This window comes from Balaenoptera musculus, chromosome 7 (genome assembly GCF_009873245.2).
Source record: "Balaenoptera musculus isolate JJ_BM4_2016_0621 chromosome 7, mBalMus1.pri.v3, whole genome shotgun sequence".
NCBI lineage: Eukaryota > Metazoa > Chordata > Mammalia > Artiodactyla > Balaenopteridae > Balaenoptera > Balaenoptera musculus.
The window spans coordinates 83,621,712-83,645,582 of record NC_045791.1 but is presented as its reverse complement, the minus strand read 5'-3'; the positions used below and the strand labels follow the sequence as shown (position 1 = coordinate 83,645,582).

General features: G+C 38.2%; 1 protein-coding gene across 2 annotated transcripts in view; it reads right to left on the bottom strand.

Annotated features, from left to right (window-relative positions):
- Positions 1–23,871, bottom strand: part of ADAM23 (ADAM metallopeptidase domain 23) — a 159,072-nt gene that overhangs the window by 65,934 nt on the left and 69,267 nt on the right. For both annotated transcript variants that reach the window (XM_036858829.1, XM_036858830.1), the window contains exons 4-5: positions 10,879–10,942; positions 582–664 (exon numbers count right to left, since the gene is read on the bottom strand). In XM_036858829.1, coding sequence (XP_036714724.1) covers positions 582–664; positions 10,879–10,942 — 147 coding nt within the window. The remainder of the gene's footprint in view (positions 1–581; positions 665–10,878; positions 10,943–23,871) is intronic.

Sequence of the window (23,871 nt, the reverse complement as noted above, 5' to 3'; positions counted from 1 at the left end):
CATTAAGACTCTGTGTTGAAAATCACATTTAATTTTGAGAGACACAGGATTTTTTATAAAGTGTGGAGACAGGATTTTCAAGATCCCTTTCATCACATGGCCACAACAGACCTTTACATGAAGTGTTACTGTGTTCGAGTCTAAAAGGCACCTACAGATGTTTTTTAAGAGCCTGCCTGAAAGCCGAAGCATGGGCTCCTCTCTTTCGAACCCCACCCTTGCCTGGCCACCTCCTGCTTATCCTTAGGTTACGCTGAGTGATAGTTCCTCTGGGGGATACCTCTGGGAAACCTTTCTGGACTAGGGTCGGTCATCCCAAAAGTCCCTGTCCTTCCCCTTCACAGTACCCACCAAAATGGCAATTAAATAATAATCTGTATAATCATTTGTTTAATCTCTAAATCACCGGCAAACTCTATGTGTTAAGAGAGCAGGGACTTTGCCTTCCTTGTTCATGACTCCACATCCACTCTCTAACCCAGGACTGGTACAGAAGAGTCACTAAAATAACTATGAAAGACAAGATGCAACGGGTGAATGGATGAAACCAAGTTCATTCTCCCAATGACAGTCCCACATACTGAAGTCCATTGCAGGTCGACAGAGCCACCCTGGAGTCCTTGATACCTCTGATGTTTCCATGGTAATAACAGTGCTCTCCACCCTGCAATGCAGAAGAAGATTTCATTGATAAATTATGCTTTCTCCATCACGATTCACTCTTTGGGACGATTCTGTAAAGCAAAAAGAAAGGCAAGGATGATCCTAGAAACTCCTCCTGTTTGATAGGAAATCTCAAAGAGCACTAGGCAATTTTTCAACTTTTCTATAAGAAGCAGGTGTATATTCAATGTAACGAAGGAGAAAAGCCTTTAACAGAGGAATAAGACACCAATGCAACTGGAACAACTTATATACCTTTACTAAGCATGTGAGGGAGTAGACACCAGATATCGTTAGGGAATAAAGTCTTCTACATCACTGAGGAGAGGCCCCCAAAGGTGCTGTTTAGAATCATTTTTTATGGAAAACTACACAAAGCTTGGGGATTTGCTTTCTTACCTTTTAAAATCAGTTTTTTAATTTTTTTAGAAATAATATATGAACTTAGTTTTCAAAGGCAAACAGTAACTGCGAGGACTGTTTTAAAAAACACAGCAATTTCCTGTCACTTTCTCTCACCACCGACACATTTTTAACACTTTTAGCTGTTTCTTCTGTTGTTTACCAACGTATTTCTGAATGGAATATTTATACTTTTATGTCCTGATTTATCTCACTTTAGAGATTACCTTCCTAATATAGAATCTTGAAATCCCCTCTCGCCCCCCAGACATTCCAACACACATCACAGGCTTTTGGTTAAATTGATATTTAGTGTTTGTATTATGACTATGCACATATTGTTCATAGCTGTGCCACTCTGATTACATTGTCTTTTTTGCTCCATTTTAAATTTTTTCGAGAACTTTTATTTTCTTCTTTGCTTTTTCATGTATTTAGCACGTACATAGACCCTATTATCTAAAACGTTATCTACAACTCTTCTAGTATGGTCAAGCACATCAGGTAATTTATCACATCCATTTTGTTCCTGGAGACACCCCTCTTGCTTCACCCTCCTGCTGGGCCTGATGCACAGCTGCCTTACAGGACTTGTCTGTAGCACCATCCTGGGAACTCCTTTGTCCCCTTTCTGTATTGAATCCTAGATCCCATGTCTTCTCCATTCATGGTCCCCTTTCCTGGAGGTATACATCCCCTGGTAATTTGCTGAAAAAGTGTTTGTAGAAGATAAATTTGATGAGAACTTGCATGTCTGAAAACCCCTTTTTCTATCTTCACACTAGATTGATCTTGTGGGTGGGTAGAGAATTCTAGATTGGAAATTATTTTCTCTCAGCATTTCAAAGGCATTGTGCACAGTCTTAAAGCTTCTAATGTTGCTGCTGAGAACTGGAAATGATTCTAATTGTTGACATTGTCTATACAATCTATTTTTCCCCTTTCAAGAAGACTATAGGAAATTCTATTCACACCCATTTTCACGAAATCTCAGGATGTGCCTCAGTGGGGACTTTGCTTACTGATTGCACTGGGCACTCTGTGGCACCTTTGAATCAAGAAAATGCACTCTACCCAATATTCTGTAATAATCTATATGGGAAAAGAATCTGAAAAAGAATGGATTCATATATAATATATGTAACTGAATCACTTTGCTGTACACTGGAAAGTAACACAACATTGTAAATCAACTATAGTCCAATATAAAATAAAAATTAAAAAAAAACAAAACCTCAGACTCTTCATGAAACATATTTGAGCCTGTGGCAGTGCAGGTAATAAATAATATATCCATTAAAATATTTTAAAAAAGAAAATGCATGCACTTCAGTTCTGGGAAACTTCTATTATTTCTCTGATAACCCCCCTCGTTTCCATTTTTCTCTACAAGCTGAGCTCTTCTACCAGAGTAGAGAAGGAATGGCTGCCTATCTATCTGGGGTAGGGAGTAGATCAGGAATTTAGTACCTTCTCCATGTAGACTTTCAACCAATCTTTCTGTTTTCTGGCACCTTCCATTCCTGGGGCTTTCTGGGTGCAGGGACACAAGTTGGCTTTGTTCTGCTTGGTTTTGTCCCAGTGGAACTTAGCAAAGCAAGAAAAAACTCAAACCTAAGACAATTATTCCTCATCCGTCTGCTTTCTATCACCTACAATTTTATGGACACCTCTGGTCAGCTGTCTTCTCTTCTCTTGTCTTTATCCTTGTGAGTTTACACCCTTTTTAAAATTCCTTAACTGTTATTTGAGTGGGTTATTACCAGGAAATTGAGATAAATATAAGCACTGAATCCACATTGCCTAACCAGAAGCTTCCTATTTGTTTTCTTTTATTTATTTATTTATTTTATATTGAAGTATAGTTGATTTACAATGTTGTGTTAGTTTCAGGTGTATTGCAAAGGGATTCAGTTATACATACATATATATCTCATTTTTTTCAGATTCTTTTCCCATATAGGTAATTACAAAATATTGAATATAGTTCCCTGTGCTATACAGCAGGTCCTTGTTGGTTACCTATTTTATATATAGTAGTGTGTATATGTTAATCACAAATTCCTTAAAGAGAATACTGACTTTGACTTTTTATTAATGATTTACATTCATCTTGATCACTGCTTATTAAACTGTATTACAATAGCCTCAGAGGCTATTTAAGTGCCTAAAGGGGTTCACCCACACATCAAATGACCACTCCCCAACCAACTCAGTTTGTTTCCTTTTAGTAACTATAATACACAGTTTCAATGTTGGTTTCTAAAATTGGTATTATAATATTTTTACTATTTTGTAAAGGATTGCTTTTCCATTCTCAAAGAGCAACTCTGTATATAAATATTCACTTCTATATAATATGTCAAGTTCTATTTGCATTTTCAACTCTGGAACTTATAAGCACAAATGGTATCACACATTTCAGTAATTTGAGGATCCAGGTCAATACTCGGCAATTAAATTTCAGACTCTTCCCATGATTCTAAAAACAACCATAGGTAACTGTAAATTCACTGAAACCAGTTATTTAGCACTTTGTGTCACACCAAAAGGCTACCTTAAGTCAGGTGATTGTTAGAAGTACACACCAAACACTGTCGTATTTACTTGACCTTTCTAAGACAAGCTCTGTTTTTTAGATTTTCCTACAAACAATCTTTTTCCCCCCAGAAAATATTTCCAAGTCCTTTCTTAGATTTCAGTTTCATTCACTTGCTGAAGATTGATGCTCTCTCAGTATAAAGGTCATTGGTACCTGTTTTAACTAAGGCAGAATATTATCTGAAGGGAACTGTTTGGTTCACTGTATATCTGGATGTGGATCACCATATTTTCTGGACTTAAAATGATATTTGTGGTAACATCTAATCCCTGATGTTTGTCATCATAAGAAAGCTTTAATATCTAAATTGTGGAATTATATTAAGCACTCTAAGCAATTTGGCAGGTTCTAATTTAGTGTTAGTATTAGTAGCATTAGAGGATTTTCTGAGTTTCTTATTGCTAAATTTATACCAAGTTTTTGAGAAAGCATTACCAGAAAAATACTGTTTGGCAACTCTCCAGATTATGCAGCATTTTGTTAACACCACTACAAAGTAACATCTTCGGGTATTTCATATTAAATAAATCCCCGTTAAGAAGACGTATTCCCTCTTGGATATCAGGATGACGGAGCGGGTCACTGCAGAGGGGCTCCTTTCAGAGGGCCTCGTTAACGAAGACACTGAGTAGTCAGCTCTGGGGGTGCCTCCACCCAAGGAGCTAGCCATCTGGAACCCTCACTGTCTCACTGTAACTGCTATCTCTATGCACAAATAGGAAGACACTCACAAAGTGCTAAAAGGCTCTGCCAAAGACAGCAAAAAGCCAAACTAAATCCCACAACTTCAGGCTCCAGTGTTTCTTTCTCCAATCAGGAAGGCCTCAGATAGTTCAAGAGTGCTGGCCAGACCCTTCGAGATCACCACTTATGAGTGGATCACAGACCTGTGACTAGGTAAACAGCAGGCAGGAGAACCAAAAAGGGCTCATTCAGCACATGACACAAGTCTATGTGTGCCTCCATGGGCATCAGCATTTTCAGATTAAAAACTGTCAGTCAGTTACTTATATTCAACAAAAACGGAACATCTAATAAATGAAGATTACTGGGTAGTCAAAGGAACTTAAAAATCCTAGTAAGCGTGCTCCCCAACTTTCTCAGCCCACCACTTCCACATAAAATCCCACAAGCCAGATAATGCTTGAACAACCCCATTGGAAACCATCAGGCAACTCCCGCAAATAATGAAACACCGAAGTCATGTGCATCCTTTAACACATTTCCTAATCAGATGTGTAACAGCTCTGTGAGTCTAGTGATAACTTGGCGAGGGAAAAAAAGAGATTTGGCTCCCTGGTATTATTGACTGAATGATAGGAATGATTTGATTCTACTCACTTTATTTTTTTCACTTTTTTTGTTCTTTTTTTAAAATTGGAATATAGTTGACTTACAATGTTGTGTTAGTTTCAGGTGTACAGCAAAGTGATTCAGTTTATCTATCTATCTATATTCTTTTTTAGATTCTTGTACATTATAGGTTATTACAAGATATTGAGTATAGTTCCTTGTGCTACAATATAGTAGGTCCTTGTTCGTTATCTATTTTATATACAGTAGTATGTATATTTTAACCCCATACTCCTAATTAATCCCTCCCCCACCTTCCCCTTTGATTTTACTCATTTTAAATAGAACCTATTGGAAACAGAATCTATCATTTCAATATAATTTATTTTAAAATTGCCCCACCTTTGTGTCTGTTTAATTATCTCATCTGCTTCAGTAAAGTTCAATCAGCCAATTCTTATTATCTTCATTGCTTAAGAAACCCTCATAAACCTGGGCATTCATGGTGACCAGGAACTGATGTTTTCAATCAACTCCTGTACATCTGGATAAACATTTGAAAAGAAACTCCACAGGCCACATCTCACAAATGTGTATATTATGATATTCCAGGTTCTGAATATGGTAATTAAAAACTCTGACACTACACTCAAGTGATTATTCTATATGCATATCTTTAAATACTTCAAACTTGTCAACCAGCATGATATATCAATCTATTTAATAAATCATTGGGCTGGTTGCAAAAAAAGAAATAAGTTTTTAATAATCTATGGGCTTCCTTGGTAGCACAGTGGTTAAGAATCCACCTGCCAATGCAGGGGACACAGATTCGAGCCCTGGTCCAGGGAGAGCCCACATGCCGCGGAGCAACTAAGCCCATGCACCACAACTACTAAACCTGCGTGCCACAACTACTGAAGCCTGTGCTCCACCACAACAGAAGCCACCGTAATGAGAAGTCCGTGCACTGCAACTAAGAGTAGCCCCCGCTCACCACAACTAGAGAAAGCCCACGCGCATCAACGAAGACCCAGTGCAGCCAAAAATAAAAAAAAATCTATAATGGGACACATGTACCTGAATTTGAATACTACAGAATAAGGATACAAAAAAATATTTCAGAGAATTGGACAACTTGAGAGCAAAACACCAGTTTAATTATTTACCTTCATTAAACTCAAGGGGAAAAACATGTTCGGGTATGAGAACAGTTTGGCTGTACTATATATATTTTAATGCTATATACATTTTTAATAGTTCACACAAATCATATTATTCAAATTTAAAATAGCTTTGTGAGGAGCCAGTGTGGTCTGCTCTCTTGATTTCCTGGGGAATTTTTTTAGCCTCCCAGTCAGGAGCTTTGCCCGCAGAAGCCCATTCCCTCTGACAACAATCCCTGCCAAGAAGCCTTCATGGACGAAGTGAGCTTGAGCTGAACCATGGTAATGATTTAATATGGAAAGCATAAAAAACATTCTAGGAGGGAGACGTGATTAAAATGACAAAAGAACAAAGGCGAGAATAGAATATAGAACCCACAAGGACAGGGATTTTTATCTGCTTGGTTCACTAATGCACATCCAGCCCCTAGATCAGTGACTAGATCAGAGTGAGTGAAATCAATATCTGTTTAATAGATAAATAAGAATGGCTTCTTCATGAGTCCAAGTGACAAGACCAATCTGAAAGGACCAGAGGATTTACGTTTGTTGAGACAGTGGGTAGATAAACTCCCATTACCTACCTGAGAAGTTTTTTATTTTGAGATGCTCTTTTATAGAGTATAATTCAGTGGTTTTTAGTATATTAAAACAGGGCTGTGTAACAATCACCACTTTCTAATTCCAGGATATTTTCATCACCTCAAAAGGAAATCCTTTGCCCATTAGCAGTCATTCCCCATTCCTCCTTATACCTCCCTAACCTCCCCCAGGCCCTGGCAACCACTAATGTACTTTCAGTCTCTATGAATTTCCCTACTCTGGACATTTCAAATAAATGGAACCACATAATATGTGGTCCTTTGCAACTAATTTCTTTCACTTAGCGTAATGTTTATAAGATTCATCCATGTTGTAGCATGTATCAATCAGTACTTCATTCCTTTTTATAGCTGAAAAATAGACCACGTTTTGTTTATTTATTCACCAACTGATGGACATTTGGTTTGTTTCCATTTTTTTGCTATTATGAATAACACTGCTATAAACATCCATGTACAAATTTTTTCTTGGACATACATTTTCAATTCACTTGGATATATACCGAGATGTAGAATTGCTGGGTCACAAGATAATTCTATGCTTAATTTTTTGAGGAACTGCCAAACTCTTTTCCAAAGCAGATCCACCATTTTCCATTCCCATCAACAGTGTATGAGGGCTCCAGTTCTCCAGATCCTTGCCTGCACTTGCTATTGTCCATGTTTTTGGTTACAGCCACCCTAGAGGGTGTGAAGTAGTACCCATCCAAGTTTAAAATCAAATGAGGGAGTGACAAAGGTGAAATAGGGATCAAAATATCACCTTCAGTTTTAGTGTTTCTACATTGGAGGAGAGGATCAGCTGAGAATCCAGTGGGCCTACTAATGCTGCCCGCTAAGTTAGCCAGACTTACCCACCAAGGCACAGACAACATGGGATAACCAACACCCTCCCCCAACCCACCCACACCCACAAGGGCTGCCACTGCACAACTGAGAACAAGTAGAGAAAACGTGCTCTTCCTGTAGGGAGGTGGATCTCACCCAAAAAAAGGAGGAAAGGACTATGTAGTTGTGCCCAGCTCCTTCCCATCAGTTAAGTCGCTCTTCTTTCCCTGGGCAAGAGGGAGCAAGGGGACAGGAAGAAGCCAGGGTGAGAAAATAGAGCTGGGAAAGGACGATTTCCCCACCCCATACGGGTGAAGAGTAGTAAAGGGAAGTAGGGACAGAAGTACTGTATCTATCTATTCAGTCTTACACTGTTGGCCAGGTGGCAGTTCTTTTCATAAGAAGAGAAACCAAAGTATTAGTAAGCATTTAAAGTTAATGGTTCACCTAAAAGGGATTTAATAGAAATATATAAAATTTGAAAATAACTATTATACCATCATACTGATGCCTAACTCCTTTAGAAGAACTGACACACTAAAAATTAGCTTATTTTTAATAGGCTCATCAACGAAGTTGACCAACAAATCAACAAAGTTGTTTTGTCACATACTGTGTGCAAAGCACTGTGCTAGGAACTCTAACAAAAGCTATCGCTCTGTTGGTGCAGAAGGAAAGTTCTTCCACTTGTGTTTACTAATACCTGGCACCTATTCTATACTGCCTACTTAACCTGTTGATCTCTCCAGTTCCTATATTTGCTTCACAAGGAAAGAAGCCCATTTAGCCCACTTTCATCCAATAAAAGTAAAAGCCTAAGACTTTAGCCTCTTCTTAACTAGAAGTGGGAACTAGGTAGGGGCTTCATAGTTGTGATATGGGAAGACCTAGACAGGTTCCTCCGAAGTGTGGTTCATCATTTTGTTCGACTCTAATTCCCAGAATATTTTAAACGTCCACATTTAGATTTCACTTCAAAGCCAAGTAGCCTATTAGTGATTCTGTCCCTCCCTAGTCATGTGAATAATGGTGTGTGTGTGTGTGCGCGTGCACGCGCATGTACTTTTGTCTAAATAGTTTGAGATCTTCGGAAGGTTGCACGGGTGTAAAAACAGGTTTATTTAATCTAGCCATTCTTACATACTGATTTTCTCTTCTGGTACTTGATACAAAGATTTTCTTAAACAACATGGAAGGCAATGTGAAGTTTAAAAACATGCTTTTAAAAATGTGTATGTAATGGTAGTAGGAGCATGAATTTATACAAACTTTCAGAAAAAAAAAAACTGTCAATATGTAGCAAAAGCCTTAAAAATATACCAACTCTTTAACCCAGAAAATTCCATTCTCAAAATTAATCCTTAATCAATTATTAAAGAAGTGTTCAAAATGTATCTGGAAGGCCTTTCCTTAAAGTTATTTGTACCGTGAAAGAGTAGAAGCAATCTAAATGTCTATCACTATGGGATTAAACAAATTATAGCAAATGAATTGGAAACAATATGATACATTTTTTAAAAATAAAAGTTTAGAAGAATTTTTAATGCATGCTAAAATGTTCATAATATTGTTAGCTTAAAAAATTCTCCCACAAGATAATGTGTACCATATCACCTCAGGTTTTGGAGTGTTTGTATAGATACATACACATAAAAAACAGACTGTTACCATTCATTCATTACATATAAAGCAAGTAAGTTTGGGTATATAAACTGTTTGGAGAAAATGGGTCATAAATAAGAAAAAAGCAATGAATACAAAAACAAACTGCAATGAACACTTCTTTTGTCAGAGTTAAAATACCCTTTGTTTTAAGTTTTAGTTACAACTGATGCAAGATTTGACATGTCTTATTCATGATAAGGCCTCCATTTGGGACCTCAAATGACCTCTGAAGGCCAATTAGCTATTTCATTTCTTTAAAAAAAAAAGACCTTCTTAGTGAGAAGTTTGGATCAGGTTACCGCAGCCTGCAAAGGTGGTTCATTTGCTGAGTCTGTAAAGGTCTCATGCAATCTTCTCTTCTCCAGACTCATGATTCAGCACCTGCAGTGCTCACAGCACTGGTACAGCTGACAGAAGCTTTGTTTCGTACAAATGCCAGGCAGCACTGTTCCCGTGCTTGATTTAGCATTTCTGTTCACTTTCCACAGCATTAACTTTTAGGGAGATTCAACAACCCCCCAGATGCAGCCTAAGGTGAGAACTGACAGACTAGTAAGAATAATATATGGAAGGTCTTAATCTAGGGCATAAAATTCAAAGGTTTGGAACGCACATCAAACTACAAATGTCCCAACTGTTAGTTGGACAGTTATAAATCCTGAGAAATGCCATGACCCCTGGGCAGTAATCTCAGTTCACACCACCTATAAATACTTGTTGAGAGGTTATCAGACTGGCAAGCCCAGGTCTCCACACTGTACAACCCAACAAACCCACACATGAAAAGTCCACTTCTGTGCCAGTGCTCATTAGCAATCAAAGAAAAAACCCAGTAATGTTTCCCCCCTTCTTTTGTTTCCCTGTTTGTGTCCCATTCCCATGGCACCCATGGACACTGCTTAGGCTCAATGGCACTCTGTGGCCTTCTTACAAATCAGAGTCTCTGGATGCAGCCATTCCAGAGATTTTCACCCTGACTGGTGGAGATCAACTGTGTTCCTTACATACAAGTAATCTCTCTCTCTTGTTTTAATCTAAACCCACTTTTCCTTATCGATCTTCCAGGAAAAGAACAGTTAACCTCCAAATGAAGGAAATCAAGCACCCCACTGCATTTATATTGCAATGCTTGGTGGCCTTGAGAAGGCTTATGTGTCCTCTTTCCACTTCAATTTCTTCCTTTGAGCAACAGGAATAATAATACCCACCTCAGAGAACTGTTGTGAAGATGGAGAGGGAGAATGTTCCCGACATACCTTTCCCCATCTGTCCTCTGTCCTTCTTGGGTACCAAAGTCCCTTGGACTAAACAGTCATTCTAACAGCCCACCCAGTCTGGTCATTCAATTTCTCTGCCCATGAGTCTAGTGCTGCCATGGAACTGGAGAGCTCTTGATACGTTCACTTACGTAAGATACTGTATGTATAACCAAAACAATGATCATTTCTTTATTGGCTGGAGTCTCTAATGTTATCTCAAACATTTGTAAATTTTAATCAATTTCTCCTAAACTTATTTTAAATCTAAAAATAATAGCCTTGCATAAGAGGCCAGAGGATTTTAGTGAGATAGACAACAAAACAATGAAGTGTGCAATGAACAGTTCTATGATTAAGTATATTTATACTACAGGATGTCCATATGCTATTGACCATACCTTAGAGTACTGTGGTTTCCCATTTTCGTAGTGAATCTCCACATAATCAGAAGACAGCAAACCACTACAAAGGAAAGAAAATAGAGTGATTTCCACATCTAAGACACTTGGAGGTTTAAAAATAACCAGCTCAATAAATGGATGTGAGAGCCTTGTAAAGCACAAAGGGCTCCAGTCCACAGTAAGGACAGAACAGGTTATCATCAAGAGTCTCAAATGTTAACCAGCAACAAATCATTCCTCCGTCTGTTAAAAAAGATAAAATACAAATAATTTAAAGATGAACTCCTTTTATACACACATTCATCATTTGATTGATATATTAATATGGAACAAAGAAAAAGGCAGGTAACGGGAGAAGACAGGCTCTATATAAATCCCACAATTACGCTCTAAACAATTGGGATCTCAAAACAATCGTTGAGGAAGAGCACAGAGAAAAGACCAGATAGAAAATATTTCAGGCTTTTCAAGCCACAGGGTCTCTATAACAACTACTCAACTCTGCTGTTTTATCACATAAGTAGCCACAGGCAGTGCGGTTATGTTCCAACAACACCTCATTTAGGGACACTGAAATCTGAATTTCACATAATTTTCACCAGTCAGGAAATTTTTCTTCTTTAATTTTTTTCAACCATTTGAAAGTGTAAAAAACATTCTTAGCTTGAGGTCTGTACAAAAACAGGAATGCTGGATTTGGCCCACGGGCCATAGTTTGCTAACTCCTGGAATAAAGAATAACAGTTAAGAATATAGATTGTGAAGTCGGAGTGGGGTTTAAAACCTAGCCCAGCTCCTTGTTAGTAGTGTGACTGTGGGCAAGTTACCCAACTCAGCCTTTACATGAGTCACATGGAGACAACAAAGAGTGTGAATCTCATACACACCAAGAGGATTAAATGAAAGCATGCACATGAGAACTCAGCGCTGAGTATGTGCCCAGTAACGGGCATTGCGGCTGTCACTATTTTTAACTCAGCTTCTTCCAACACATTTCTCCCTATACAATGTGGGAAATAAGAAATATGTGCCTCCGAGGCAGCTCTGGATTGTTAGGACATCCGGGTTCCTGTCTGGGCTCTGCCACTAGAAATAATGATTATAAGAGATCACTCACATTGACTGAACACTTACTACATCCCAGCCACTGTTCTAAGGACTATAAAGGTAGAACTCATTTAACCCTAATGGTAACTGAAGGACAACAGTAGGTTCTACAATGAGCTGGATGTGTGCCCTGCATTTAGGCCTCCATCTCCTCTTCTGCAAAAGGGTTGGAGCAGATGATGCCTCAGGTCCCTCTCGCTCTGACATTCTATTTTCTATAATTCTGCCTAGTAGTAGGTTTTCTTATTAGGAAAACTTGACACTGCTTCTTTAACAGAAGGATGGGAGGACCCAATGATTTCACATCATTTTGAGAGCTGCACCCGATGTGGCTCTAAAATGACCCAGTGCGGAGGGCTGGAGGAGGCTTGGAGCCAGTCGACAGAAAAACTGGGAGCCACATGTGTGCCTGGTCCAGCCTGGTTTCCTGTGTGAGGAGAAAGACAACCTTTACAACATGGAAATAAAGCAGGTGCTTGTACCTTGGACAGGTTTTTCTATTGAAATGACTAATCAAATGTGTGTCTACTGATGATTCTACATTTGAAACTAAATTATGGTACGTCTACTCATTCCCTTTTCAAAATCTCAATAATAGTAAAAGTAATGAGAGTTCTTAGCTCTCTAGACTTGAGAATACCTGAGAAGATACAGAAACGTCTTTCAGTTCTAGTTAATGAAGTCAGCACTGCGAATGTACGTAAACAAGGTTGTTGCTGGCAACATTTCTCTGAGGAATCTTTCTGCAACACCAAGAGGCAGGGAGGTTGCACTAACTGCATTTTAATTACCTCTCTCTACAGGTAATTCATTATTTTCAAAATTCTCAACCACACCATCACTGGAGCATGTCTAACAGTTGAAAACAAGGTTATTTTAGACCCCAACTTTTGTTTGTAATTACAAAAGCAGATAAAAACATTCTAACCATTAACCACCAAACGGATAACAGCCACTTTAATTATCGTATTTCTCTCTTTTCAAGGGCCTTTTTCCCACCATGGACATACCTATATCTAATATCTCCCGCATTTGAGAATCTTTTTTTTTTTAACTTATTTATTTTATTTTATTTATTTTTGGCTGTGTTGGGTCCCACACAGGCTTTCTCTAGTTGTGGCGAGCGGGGGCTACTCTTCGTTGCGGTGAGCAGGCTTCTCATTGCAGTGGCTTCTCTTGTTGCAGAGCACAGGCTCTAGGCACGTGGGCTTCAGTAGTTGTGGTGCACGGGCTTCAGTAGTTGTGGCTCGCGGGCTCTAGAGCGCAGGCTCAGTGGTTGTGGCGCACGGGCTTATTTGCTCCGCAGCATGTGGGATCTTCCCGGACCAGGGCTCGAACCCGTGTTCCCTGCATTGGCAGGCGGATTCTTAACCACTGCGCCACCAGGGAAGCCCTGAGAATCTTAAAGAAGAAAAATAGCTACTTTTCTAGGACAGACAGAGATAGACATAAGACCATATCTTCCCTTTCACAGAGACACTCTACTCTCCCACCTCCTATAAATAGCATCGCATCCCCATTTGCACCATCCTTCCCTCCTGTCTGACCATTCTTCCCTTAAAACTGTTTCTTTCACTTATCACAGTGTCCCCAGCACCTGGCATAACGTCTAGTGCATAGCAGGCAAACATCTTCCAACATCCACTATACGCCAGGCCCATATCATGTGCTGGGAAGTGGGGATGAAGAATGCAACTCTCTGAAACCAAAACTAAGCAAATCAGTACAAATGTATGAGATTCGCCATCTCATCCTAGAATATTATTTGTAATCTTCCTGAAAGTGAATTAATGTCAACTGAAATGTAATCTAATTACAAAAATCTTAACGTAATTTTGAAATGAGACTTTTCAGTGAGGGGCAAGTAACACTGGAAAGGAAGAACTGAACAGCTAATTGTGTGGTGGTGTGTCTCCAGCTCCACCCTGCAGAAAAGGAACAGGTCATCTGTATCTCTGTAGGCCTGAAGATGAGTTGTCTGGCAATCTCCGCCTGCAGGTGTTCTCCAAGGCCCTTCCTCCACCTCTGCTCTCTGTAGTTTCCCTAGTAGAACTTCCTGTTGGACATACAATGTCCTAACATGCCAATACTGATCTATTTAGCAATTATGGTCCCGAGTATAAATAGTCATTGTACTTTCTTGATCAGCCAGTTGGGTGTTTGGTTCTGAGTTGTCTGATAACTTGGGGGGACTGATGAAAAGGAATTTCTGAACATTCTAACTTCTGAAATAAACATCCTTTTTCTAGTCATTTAAGTTACAGAAAAGCTATACACCCCAGCTACTACAGTCCTTCTCATGCAGGTTATCTGGTGAAAGAGAGGTGGCCTTGGGAAGTAGGGAGATAAATGTAGGATGGAAGTTCAAAGCAAGGTGAAAGAGAGTGGAAGAATTGGAATAAGAAAATTCTCTTTTGATTATTGTTACGGAACCCTCTTGCTCACCGCCTTCATGGTGAATCTGCATCACAAAGGTAGTGAAAAGAACTTGAACTAGACAATATGATTTTACTCAGCATATGAAGAACAAGTATAAGTACCTTAATGATGCTGAACTCCAAGAGAAGGAGAATGGCAAGACTATTAAAACATGGCAAATGAGCCAAGAGTCAGATCAATGAAGGGGACTGTGGCAGAAATAATGCTGAGTATCCACCAAATCCCATTTCATCTTCCCCTTCCTAGAACAGTAAGACTATATTTCACAGCTTTCAGAGCAGTTAGGTTAGGGTCAAGAGATTGAATTTTGGCTCATGAGATATGGGGGGAAGTAATGTCTATTCTTCCAGTTTGACCATTAAAATCCATGCTTGATTATCCAAGCTCTCTCTTCCCTGGAACCCTGGCAGTCACATGCCCTGGAAGCCACATGCCCTAGATGGCATAGCTACAAGGTGAATGCAGCCTAGGTTCCTACATCTTGACTGGAGAAGAGCTTCCTAGGAAAGCCACTCAAATTGCATTAGACCATAATGTGGGTAAGAGACAAAATATTACAGTGTTAATTCTCAGATTTCATCTTTACTATTGAAACATGGTCTAAATGATTCTAATTCCAGCATCTATCACAAAAAAAGTTTTAGAAATTTATGTTCAAAGAATTTCAGAGTCATCAGCAAATACACAAAGAGAACTTCTATAAGATCTAGGTATTGGAAAATCACACAAAGAGAGAAGTTTTGCCTATATAAATATTTGTTGGAGTCCTTGAGTTTGAGATTTATGTGTCTAATGAAAGAAGGTACATGAATAGTCAGGTGGTCAAAACTCCAAATGTTTATATCTTACATTCCTCCAAGGAGGCTCATTATGGAAAAGCCAAGGATCTGAGTAATTGGAAAAGTAACTTACCAAGAATCCGTAGTGCCTAGAAAAGTCATTAACCAAGAAGAGTGAATGACTTCTAGTTTTTTGGAAGATAACTTGAATCCCTTACTTTTTTTTTTTTTTCAAACATCTTTATTGAAGTATAATTGCTTTACAATGGTGTGTTAGTTTCTGCTTTATAACAAAGTGAATCAGTTATACATATACATATGTTCCCATATCTCTTCCCTCTTGCATCTCCCTCCCTCCCACCCTCCCCATCCCACCCCTCTAGGTGGTCACAAAGCACCGAGCTGATCTCCCTGTGCTATGCGGCTGCTTCCCACTAGCTATCTATTTTACCTTTGGTAGTGTATATATGTCCATGACACTCTCTCACCCTGAATCCCTTACTTTAAAGAAAGAACTATATGCCTTCTTTTGGACAATCCCGGTCATGGTGAGCTGTGAGTGGGTTAATCAAACAAATTAAATTGTTCAGAATGAGATGACATAGAGAACAGGGCCTTGAGCTCTAAGGAAGACTACTAGGAATGGCAAACATTGGACCACAAGATATGGTCATCTGCCCTCTTACCAATTTCTGTTGATTAAAGAGTCCAAGGATCTGGCTTGGTAACACACTCATTCATTTAGTGACAGCAAATGCTGAGCACTCTGGAGATTCTCAACTTCATGGGGCAGCAAGGATGACAGCGTTGGACAACGAAGCACCATGCCTGCCCCCTCTTCCCACTAGAAGCTTCACATTTTTCCTTTTATACACATAACTATTTTAATTCATTAAATAATTACTCTAAGTTGTAATGAGGAGAGACACAGAATTTAAACTAATACATTCATACAAGCAGAAGCTTGTAACCTTACTATTGTCCTACTGTCCTTACACTGCTTTCCTTTTTGAACACAACAGACTTAAAAAGTAAGATGATTCTTCAACCACCACTTCTCTCAAGTCTTAAGAAAAAGTTAGACTCATCCCACCTAAAATAATTTGTATGCCAAAAGTTATTTCAGCTAGGAAATATACACTCCTTTGAGTGTAGACAATACAATAAGAGTTTTAAAGCTGTGTTCAAAGATTGTAGACATGGAGAGGTTGAGATTTAAGAGAGTAGGAATGATACGTTAAGTGGGTGAAAGTAATTATAGGTTGAATTGAGGCTTGGTGTTAAGTCAAACAAAGATGGCGTGGTAGGCAAGGGCTGGGGAATGTGGGCATATTTCATAGGAACAGAGCCGGAGGTGGAGACTACTCCTAGCACAGGCAGCTTGTAGAGATGTAAGCTTCTTTGAGGGTCACGACAGGAATTTAATGAGTTCCTAAACCACATAGGAGGTTGCAGTACTTTAATGTGTAGGCACTCATAAGTGATGGCCCATGCACCATAATACAGTGAAGAACACTCAAATATAATAAGAATAGGAAACATAGGCAGGGCTGCAAGTTAATAGGTAGGGCAGTAGAGAGAAGAGGAATTAGGGGAGCAATAAGGGATGAACTTGAGGTGATGTAAAAGCTGAGGACCCCCACCTGCTCAGCTGATAAGAGGAGCCAATTATGAGTTCCCCTTTGAGGAAGTAGCATCAATAGAGACATTTTTAATTACACAAAAATAAAAGATGTCTAATTTCTCCTCCCCAGCTTTTAAGCCATACCACTTGAAGTGGCTAACACATTCCTAGCATGGCTGCCAGCATCTCTATAAGTATACCAGTAATTTTGAGATTCCTCTATGATAGAATTGTAGTTACTGTCACAAAAATGGGTAATTTTACCCCCATATGTCATGAAACAAAAACAATTTTAAACACAGGGAAAACTGAATCCAAATAAAGATAGCATATCTTTTGAACACAGTTATGCATAACTGAAATGCTTTGGTGCACCATTTTCAAAGCTAATAATGAATATTATAGTTTGTTGAATATTGCTAATATAGGTTCTTTTCTGATCTGCCCAATATTTATTTATACTATTATCAAACAAGGCTTTACATGCAGTAAAATAGTAGAGAAATAGATATGGATCTATTATCAGCCTTGCCTTCTGGTAACTTTGTCTCAAAGAAAAAAACTCTCCTCCAAGTCTAGTTTTTGCCGTCTCCCAGGACAAGAGCTCCCTACTTCTTTCACTTTTCAGTCTATAGAGAAAAAGTGTACATTTGTTTATACAGTGTCCATCCTTCCCAGGTATACATGAAATAGTCAAAAGCGTAAAAAGGAAATGAATAGGAAAACTACCAGAAATAATAAGAATTAAGTAAGATAGACAGTTATAAGATATATATGCAAAAGCAAAATACATTTCTATGTGCACAAGCAAAAATAACCTAGAAATAATCCAGGGGAAAAGTTTCTACTAACAATGACAACAGTGGCAACAAATGTTATATACGTATTATGCACGCGGATATTTACACATATATGTATAGATGTACATGTACTCTGTAACATTAATGTAATTCCAAACAAAATCTCAGAAAGTTTGTTTAACTTGATGAAATTATTCTAAAGTTCATCTTAAAGAATAAATGTTTATGACAACGCAAACATGTTTTTCAAAAGAGGAGTAACAATAGGACCTCATATTACTACTACAGTAAATGAAATACAGAGCACTGGCCTGATTAGATGGACAGCCCAAAGGACAGAACAGAAAGTCCAGAGATTCAAGTTCATATAAAAAATGTAACATATGAAAATAATGACATTTTAAATTGGTAAAGAAGAGAATAAATAGGTTTGGGACAAGTGACTAAACATTTTGGGAAAGTTAGATCCCTACATCAGATCTTATACCAAATAATAATATATGCTTTAAAGGAATGTATGTTTTAACATAAACTTACTATAAAAATATAGTTGAATGTTAGGAAGCAGAGACCATTTTATGCATGATCTTAAACCCAGAAATAATTTTTAATAACCGATAAGACTATATAGTTTTTTTTAATTTCCATAAGTTAAATTTAAAAATAACCATAAACAATTGCAAGGCAAACTGAGAAAAAACAAGTATATGAAAAACAAAGGGTTGCTATTTTTTGACATAAGGAGCCAAAAACAAATAAAAACAAACAACCCAACAGAACGTAGGCAAAGGACATGGGCAGATGATTCACAAAATATTATGTACAAAATGCAATTCACAGAAAAAAGAAAACAGAAATACTCACGGTGATCAATCATATACAAATCTACAATTGTATTAGTAATAAAACACCTGTAAATTAAAGTAGCCGTATGAGACCATTTTTCCCCCATCAGCTCAGAAAATAAAAAATGAGTAATAGTAGCTAGATCTGGCAAGAGTGTAGAAAAATTGGCACTTCACACATTACTGTAGGGAAAATGAATTAATATGTCTTTCTAGGGGACAATTTACCAGTAGCCATCAAGCCCTGAAAGCATGTTCACCTTAAATCCATAAGTTTTTATCATCTTATAAGAGCTACTTATGAAGGTTTCCTGAGGAAATAGCTAGACAAGAGCAAATAAACACACACACACACACACACAGCTATTCTCTGCAGGTGATGTAGATGCGAGTAGGTTTAAATGTGCTTTTACATAACAGATGTTTGGAAACATGGGAAAGACGTTCACATCATTCACTGATGTGAATGGAGAATGTTATGATGTCGTCTGGTAACTTTTTTTTTTTTTTTAAAGAAAGCTGCGTTTTTTTTATAGCTACTTTATTTATTTATTTATTTATTTTTGGCTGTGTTGGGTCTTCGTTTCTGTGCGAGGGCTTTCTCCAGTTGCGGCAAGCGGGGGCCACTCTTCATCGCGGCGCGCGGGCCTTTCACTATCGCGGCCCCTCCCGTTGCGGGGCACAGGCTCCAGACGCGCAGGCTCAGTAGTTGTGGCTCACGGGCCCAGCCACTCCGTGGCATGTGGGATCTTCCCAGACCAGGGCTCGAACCCGTGTCCTCTGCATTAGCAGGCAGATTCTCAACCACTGCGCCACCAGGGAAGCCCATGGTAACTTTTTAAAAGTATGTTTATACGTGTATATTCACATATAGAAAAAAAATCTGCAAAGATATACACACAAATATAATAGTAGGCTATTGCTTCCTGTAGAACTTTCAAAGGTTTTTACTTTCTTCCTTTTGTTTACCCATAATTCCTAAAGTTTTTACAATGAACATACTTTTGCCTTTTAAAATGAGAAACCACAATACAAGCTATACTTTTTTAAAGGAAGAGAAACATAGCTCTTTAGGAAGGGGATGAATTAATTAACTAATTAATTAATGACTAATTTCTGGCCCAGGAAAAGAAAAGAGTCACAGGCATTGACAACCACCACTAACCTCGCTGGGAGCAGTGGTCAGGCCCGGCTGCCTCTACCCCCTCTCATGGAGGTTGGGGTGAGGACAGAAAAAGAAACAAAATGCAATCCCCACCCTCAAGGTGACTATAATCTCACACCTAAATTAAGACAGGACAGCATGTACCCTAATATCATAAATAGTAAACCATCAAGCTGCCCCAAAGGGAAAATTAATTTCAACTAAGATGATCAGGAAAGCAGGGCCAGGGCAGGTTCAGGACAGAATAGAGACAGGGAAACACAGGCAGGAAAGAGCAGGTCACATAGACAGGAACCAGGGTGTGCAGCCAGGGAGGATATTCAGGGTACGGACAGAAGTCCAGTGGCCAGGGCATAAGTCACGGGTGGATGGTGTTTAAAAGGCAGGATTGGGACCAGGCAGTACACAGATTTAAGCAGAGGAGTTGGAACTTCTGAAGGAAAGTGCACCCTAGGACCAGGAACTCACACTTGGAATTGCTGAGGGTAAGCACTGCATTTGTGTCTTCAGAAGCTGCAAAGTCTTTAGGGCCTGAGGACCGAACACAGATATGGCTCTTTTACTGGGTCAATTAGAGCCATCTGCAAAGTAATTAATATTAGCAGCAGGAGAGAATGGCATGAGACCAGCAAAGACACTAAGAAAAGGGCTTTCCACATGTGAAAACCTGTAGATTTAACTTTCCTTCACTCATTCAATTAATGGCTGAAGACTGGATGAGAAGCAAAAAAAAAAAACAAACAGAAAACAATAAAATAGATGAAGGTTAGATAAAGAAATGATTTTTAACAAAAAGTAAAGATTATTTCATTTTTATTTAAAATTTCCATTTCTTTTTTTATTTCTATTAATGCAGTTAGTTTAATTTTTTAATTTTTTAATTTCTATACAATTTTTAAAGGTTACTTTCCACTTACAGTTATTAAAAATATGGGCTATATTCCCCATGTTGTACAACACATCCTTGAGTCTAGCTGACACCCAATAATGTGTACCTCCCACTCCCACACCCCTATGTTGACCCACCTTCCCACTGGTAACCACTAGTTTGTTCTCTGTATCTGTGAGCCTGCTTCTTTCGTGCTGTATTCACTAGTTTGTTGTATTTTTTAGCTTCCACATATAAGTGATACCATGCAGTATTTGTCTTTGTCTGACTTACTTCGTTAGCATAATGCCCTCCAAGTCTGTCCATGTTGCTGCAAATGGCAAAATTTCTTTAAATGTTTTTACTGTGAATTATAGATATTTGTCCTAAAATTTAGTTATGCAAATACTAGCGTGAACCCCGATTTTATGCTGTTTTAGTAAAGAGTAAGATTTTTGTAGAACAATTACACTTGTCTTTTGTGTGCTCTCCTCCTCTCTTTTTACCCTACCAAGGAGGGGCCTAACCATTTCTTTCTCTTGTGTTGACACAGTCTGAGCATGTACGGTATCTGCTGGCTGACCTGAGACCCAAGGCCTCCACAGAACCTGCACGGCTCTATAAAGGAAAAGGCATTTGACGTTGTCATTTCTCTGCACTGATCAGAAACCAACATTCTGTGCAATCATGTGATCCTTCATACATAGAACACAGGGACCTTTAGAGATGATAACCGTGGTCCTTCTAAATACTAGATATGTTTATGAAATTATCAGAATGTAGCAATTAGAAACACAGCTCTGCAGTAATATCAAACCAGTACAGCAGCTAAGACCACCACATAGCAAGAAGAAGACGAGGCAGGAAAAGGAGAACTTCCTTGTGGTTTCTTCAAGACACTACAAAATTACTCTTATACAAAGTGACACCTATTTTTTAAATTAGCACTATAGAAAAATGATCTTCAAACTTCTGAGCACATTTCATGGCATCGAGAAATTATTCACTGGGCCTTTAATCGTTTATAAAAAAAGTCATGATTTACCTAATTGCTCTAACCAAAGAGATTTTTTTCATTCTTCCAAATTATGTACCATTTCAAAATAATGACAACAGACCTCTGAAAATTATAGAATTTATTGGAAAAACTACCATTAATTTGTAGCTTCTTTGGAAAGGGGATTTCTTCCAACTAGCATGGACTTTCCGATTCAGTATAGTTCGTTCGAGTGTTATCTAGGCCTTTTTCACTCTGCTCACTGTTACACCCTCAGTCAAGGAAGAATGCCTGAACTAAACAGGCACCCAGGAGCCATTTGTTGGTTGAATTAATGAATGAATAATTAATGAATGAACAGGTAACAGAAATCAGGAGATCCAACTCCTAACCTGACTCTTACTGTTTCTGAGTCCTTCGAGAAGTCCCTAACATTGTGGAACAAGTTTTCTCCCTTACAAAAACCAAGATTGTTGGATTACAGGATCTCTAAGGAAACTTCCAAGTCTAAAATAGTGAATGCATGACTGCCATCATCTCCTACCCTAAAAGTATAGCTGTGCTAAGCTGGGACTTGGGATTGTTAACACACACATATCATCTATAATATTTGGTACCTGCTTTATCAAATAATCAACTGTCTGTATATTGGGATGACTTCGGGCCAACTTTTCCAGAATGGTGCTAAAAGAATGGTTGCATTCATGTTCCATATATACTGCAAAGAGCTGCTTTATAATTTTTTTTCTAATTCTACATATTTCTATGTACCTCAACCAAAAAAGAACACCTCAATTTCCAAGAAGGAAAGTGATAAACTCTTCCTACAGATTAGATTAATAAAGAACAAAAAACCTTTACATAGAAATTAAACTGAGCCATGATCAAGATCTGCTAAAGCTACATTGTATTAACACCAACCTATTTAAGGGGTGTGTTGAAAATCAGACAACACAATTACAGTACTGTTACTTGATTGCAACTAAAAATAAGTCAAAAATTTAAAATCAACTATCATGCTTTATCATAAAGATATTGAAAACCAAAGAAAACAGGGAAAAATAAGAACTTATCCTGTGTAAGTTGCTTATGATAAGCAAATCTGATGACACCTGATGTCATTTTGAAAGACATGTATACAACAGTGACTACAGCTGTGTAATTTAATCTATTCCAGTTTTATTATATCGTCTGGACATTTTGCATAATACTAAAACTGAATTTTTATCTTTCAAAAGCTACCCAGATCATTAGTTATTTGCACTTGATTCTCTCTTAAAATTCATTTTAAATAATGTATAGACAGACACCTTCCTTCTATTTTAAGAAATATAATGTGCCAGTAATAAAATCAAGTCAGTGGTGGTAGAAAAAAGCAGAACAACAAATCTATAAATCAGAGTTTTAAGACAATTTCTGTAAATGGGCCTTTCCTCCAGCCAGACAACTTTCATTAAATTGTCTTAAAATTTTAAGTCCAAGTAGATAATCTTACCCACAGTCATCATTAAAGTGCCTCTCAATGTTTGGAGGAAAAGCAAAGCCTTTATAAGATTCTAGAAGCAGCCAAATCTCAGAGAGACTGACACAGAAAAAAGGAGAAACTATTCTATTTAGGTTCTTTCAGAGAAACTATTTTTAGTTTAATCCTAAAACCAGACATTTTTAGAACCCTGGTGGAAATTCTAACAATTAACTATGTGATCCATAGTGGCAAATTCACTGAGTATCAATAGTATATTCAAGGATCATGAGTACTTAGGGTTGGGGATGATGATGCGGAAGAAGAAAGATCCTAAGTGAACTGATTCACATCCAAGAAAGCCGTACCAAAGTTGGTAATTCACGACAGGGATAGAAAATGGAGTGGATTACCTTCAGAGAAAAATCCAGAAGCTAATAGTCTGGTAGAGTTAAAACTCTGGGTCAAGAGCATATTTAGGAGTTGAAATGCATATAGAGTCTAGAGATCACACCAGCATGTAAACAACAGATAAGCAAATGAGATTCTCCAAACTACCATCCCACAGAAATGGCAGGTACCATGTTGTATCCATAGCTCTTGGTATTGTCACCTACACAGAGGAAGCATCTAATCAAGTTCTGTGGCTGATGAGTCCACAAGCCAGGAAGCTCAGAAGAAACAAAAGACAAGATGGCACGTCACACTTTAGTCAGAGGAATCCTCAGGAACTCGAGGGTCCTACAAGCAGAGCTCAGCCCCCCAGGTAGGCAAGGTGAGGCCAGAGACAGTCCGTGGCAGAAGCAACAAGAAAACTGAGACTCAGGCTACTTTCTGTCTGTCTGTTTTTTTTTTTTAATTAATTAATTTATTTATTTTTAATTAATTTATTTTTTTAATTAAT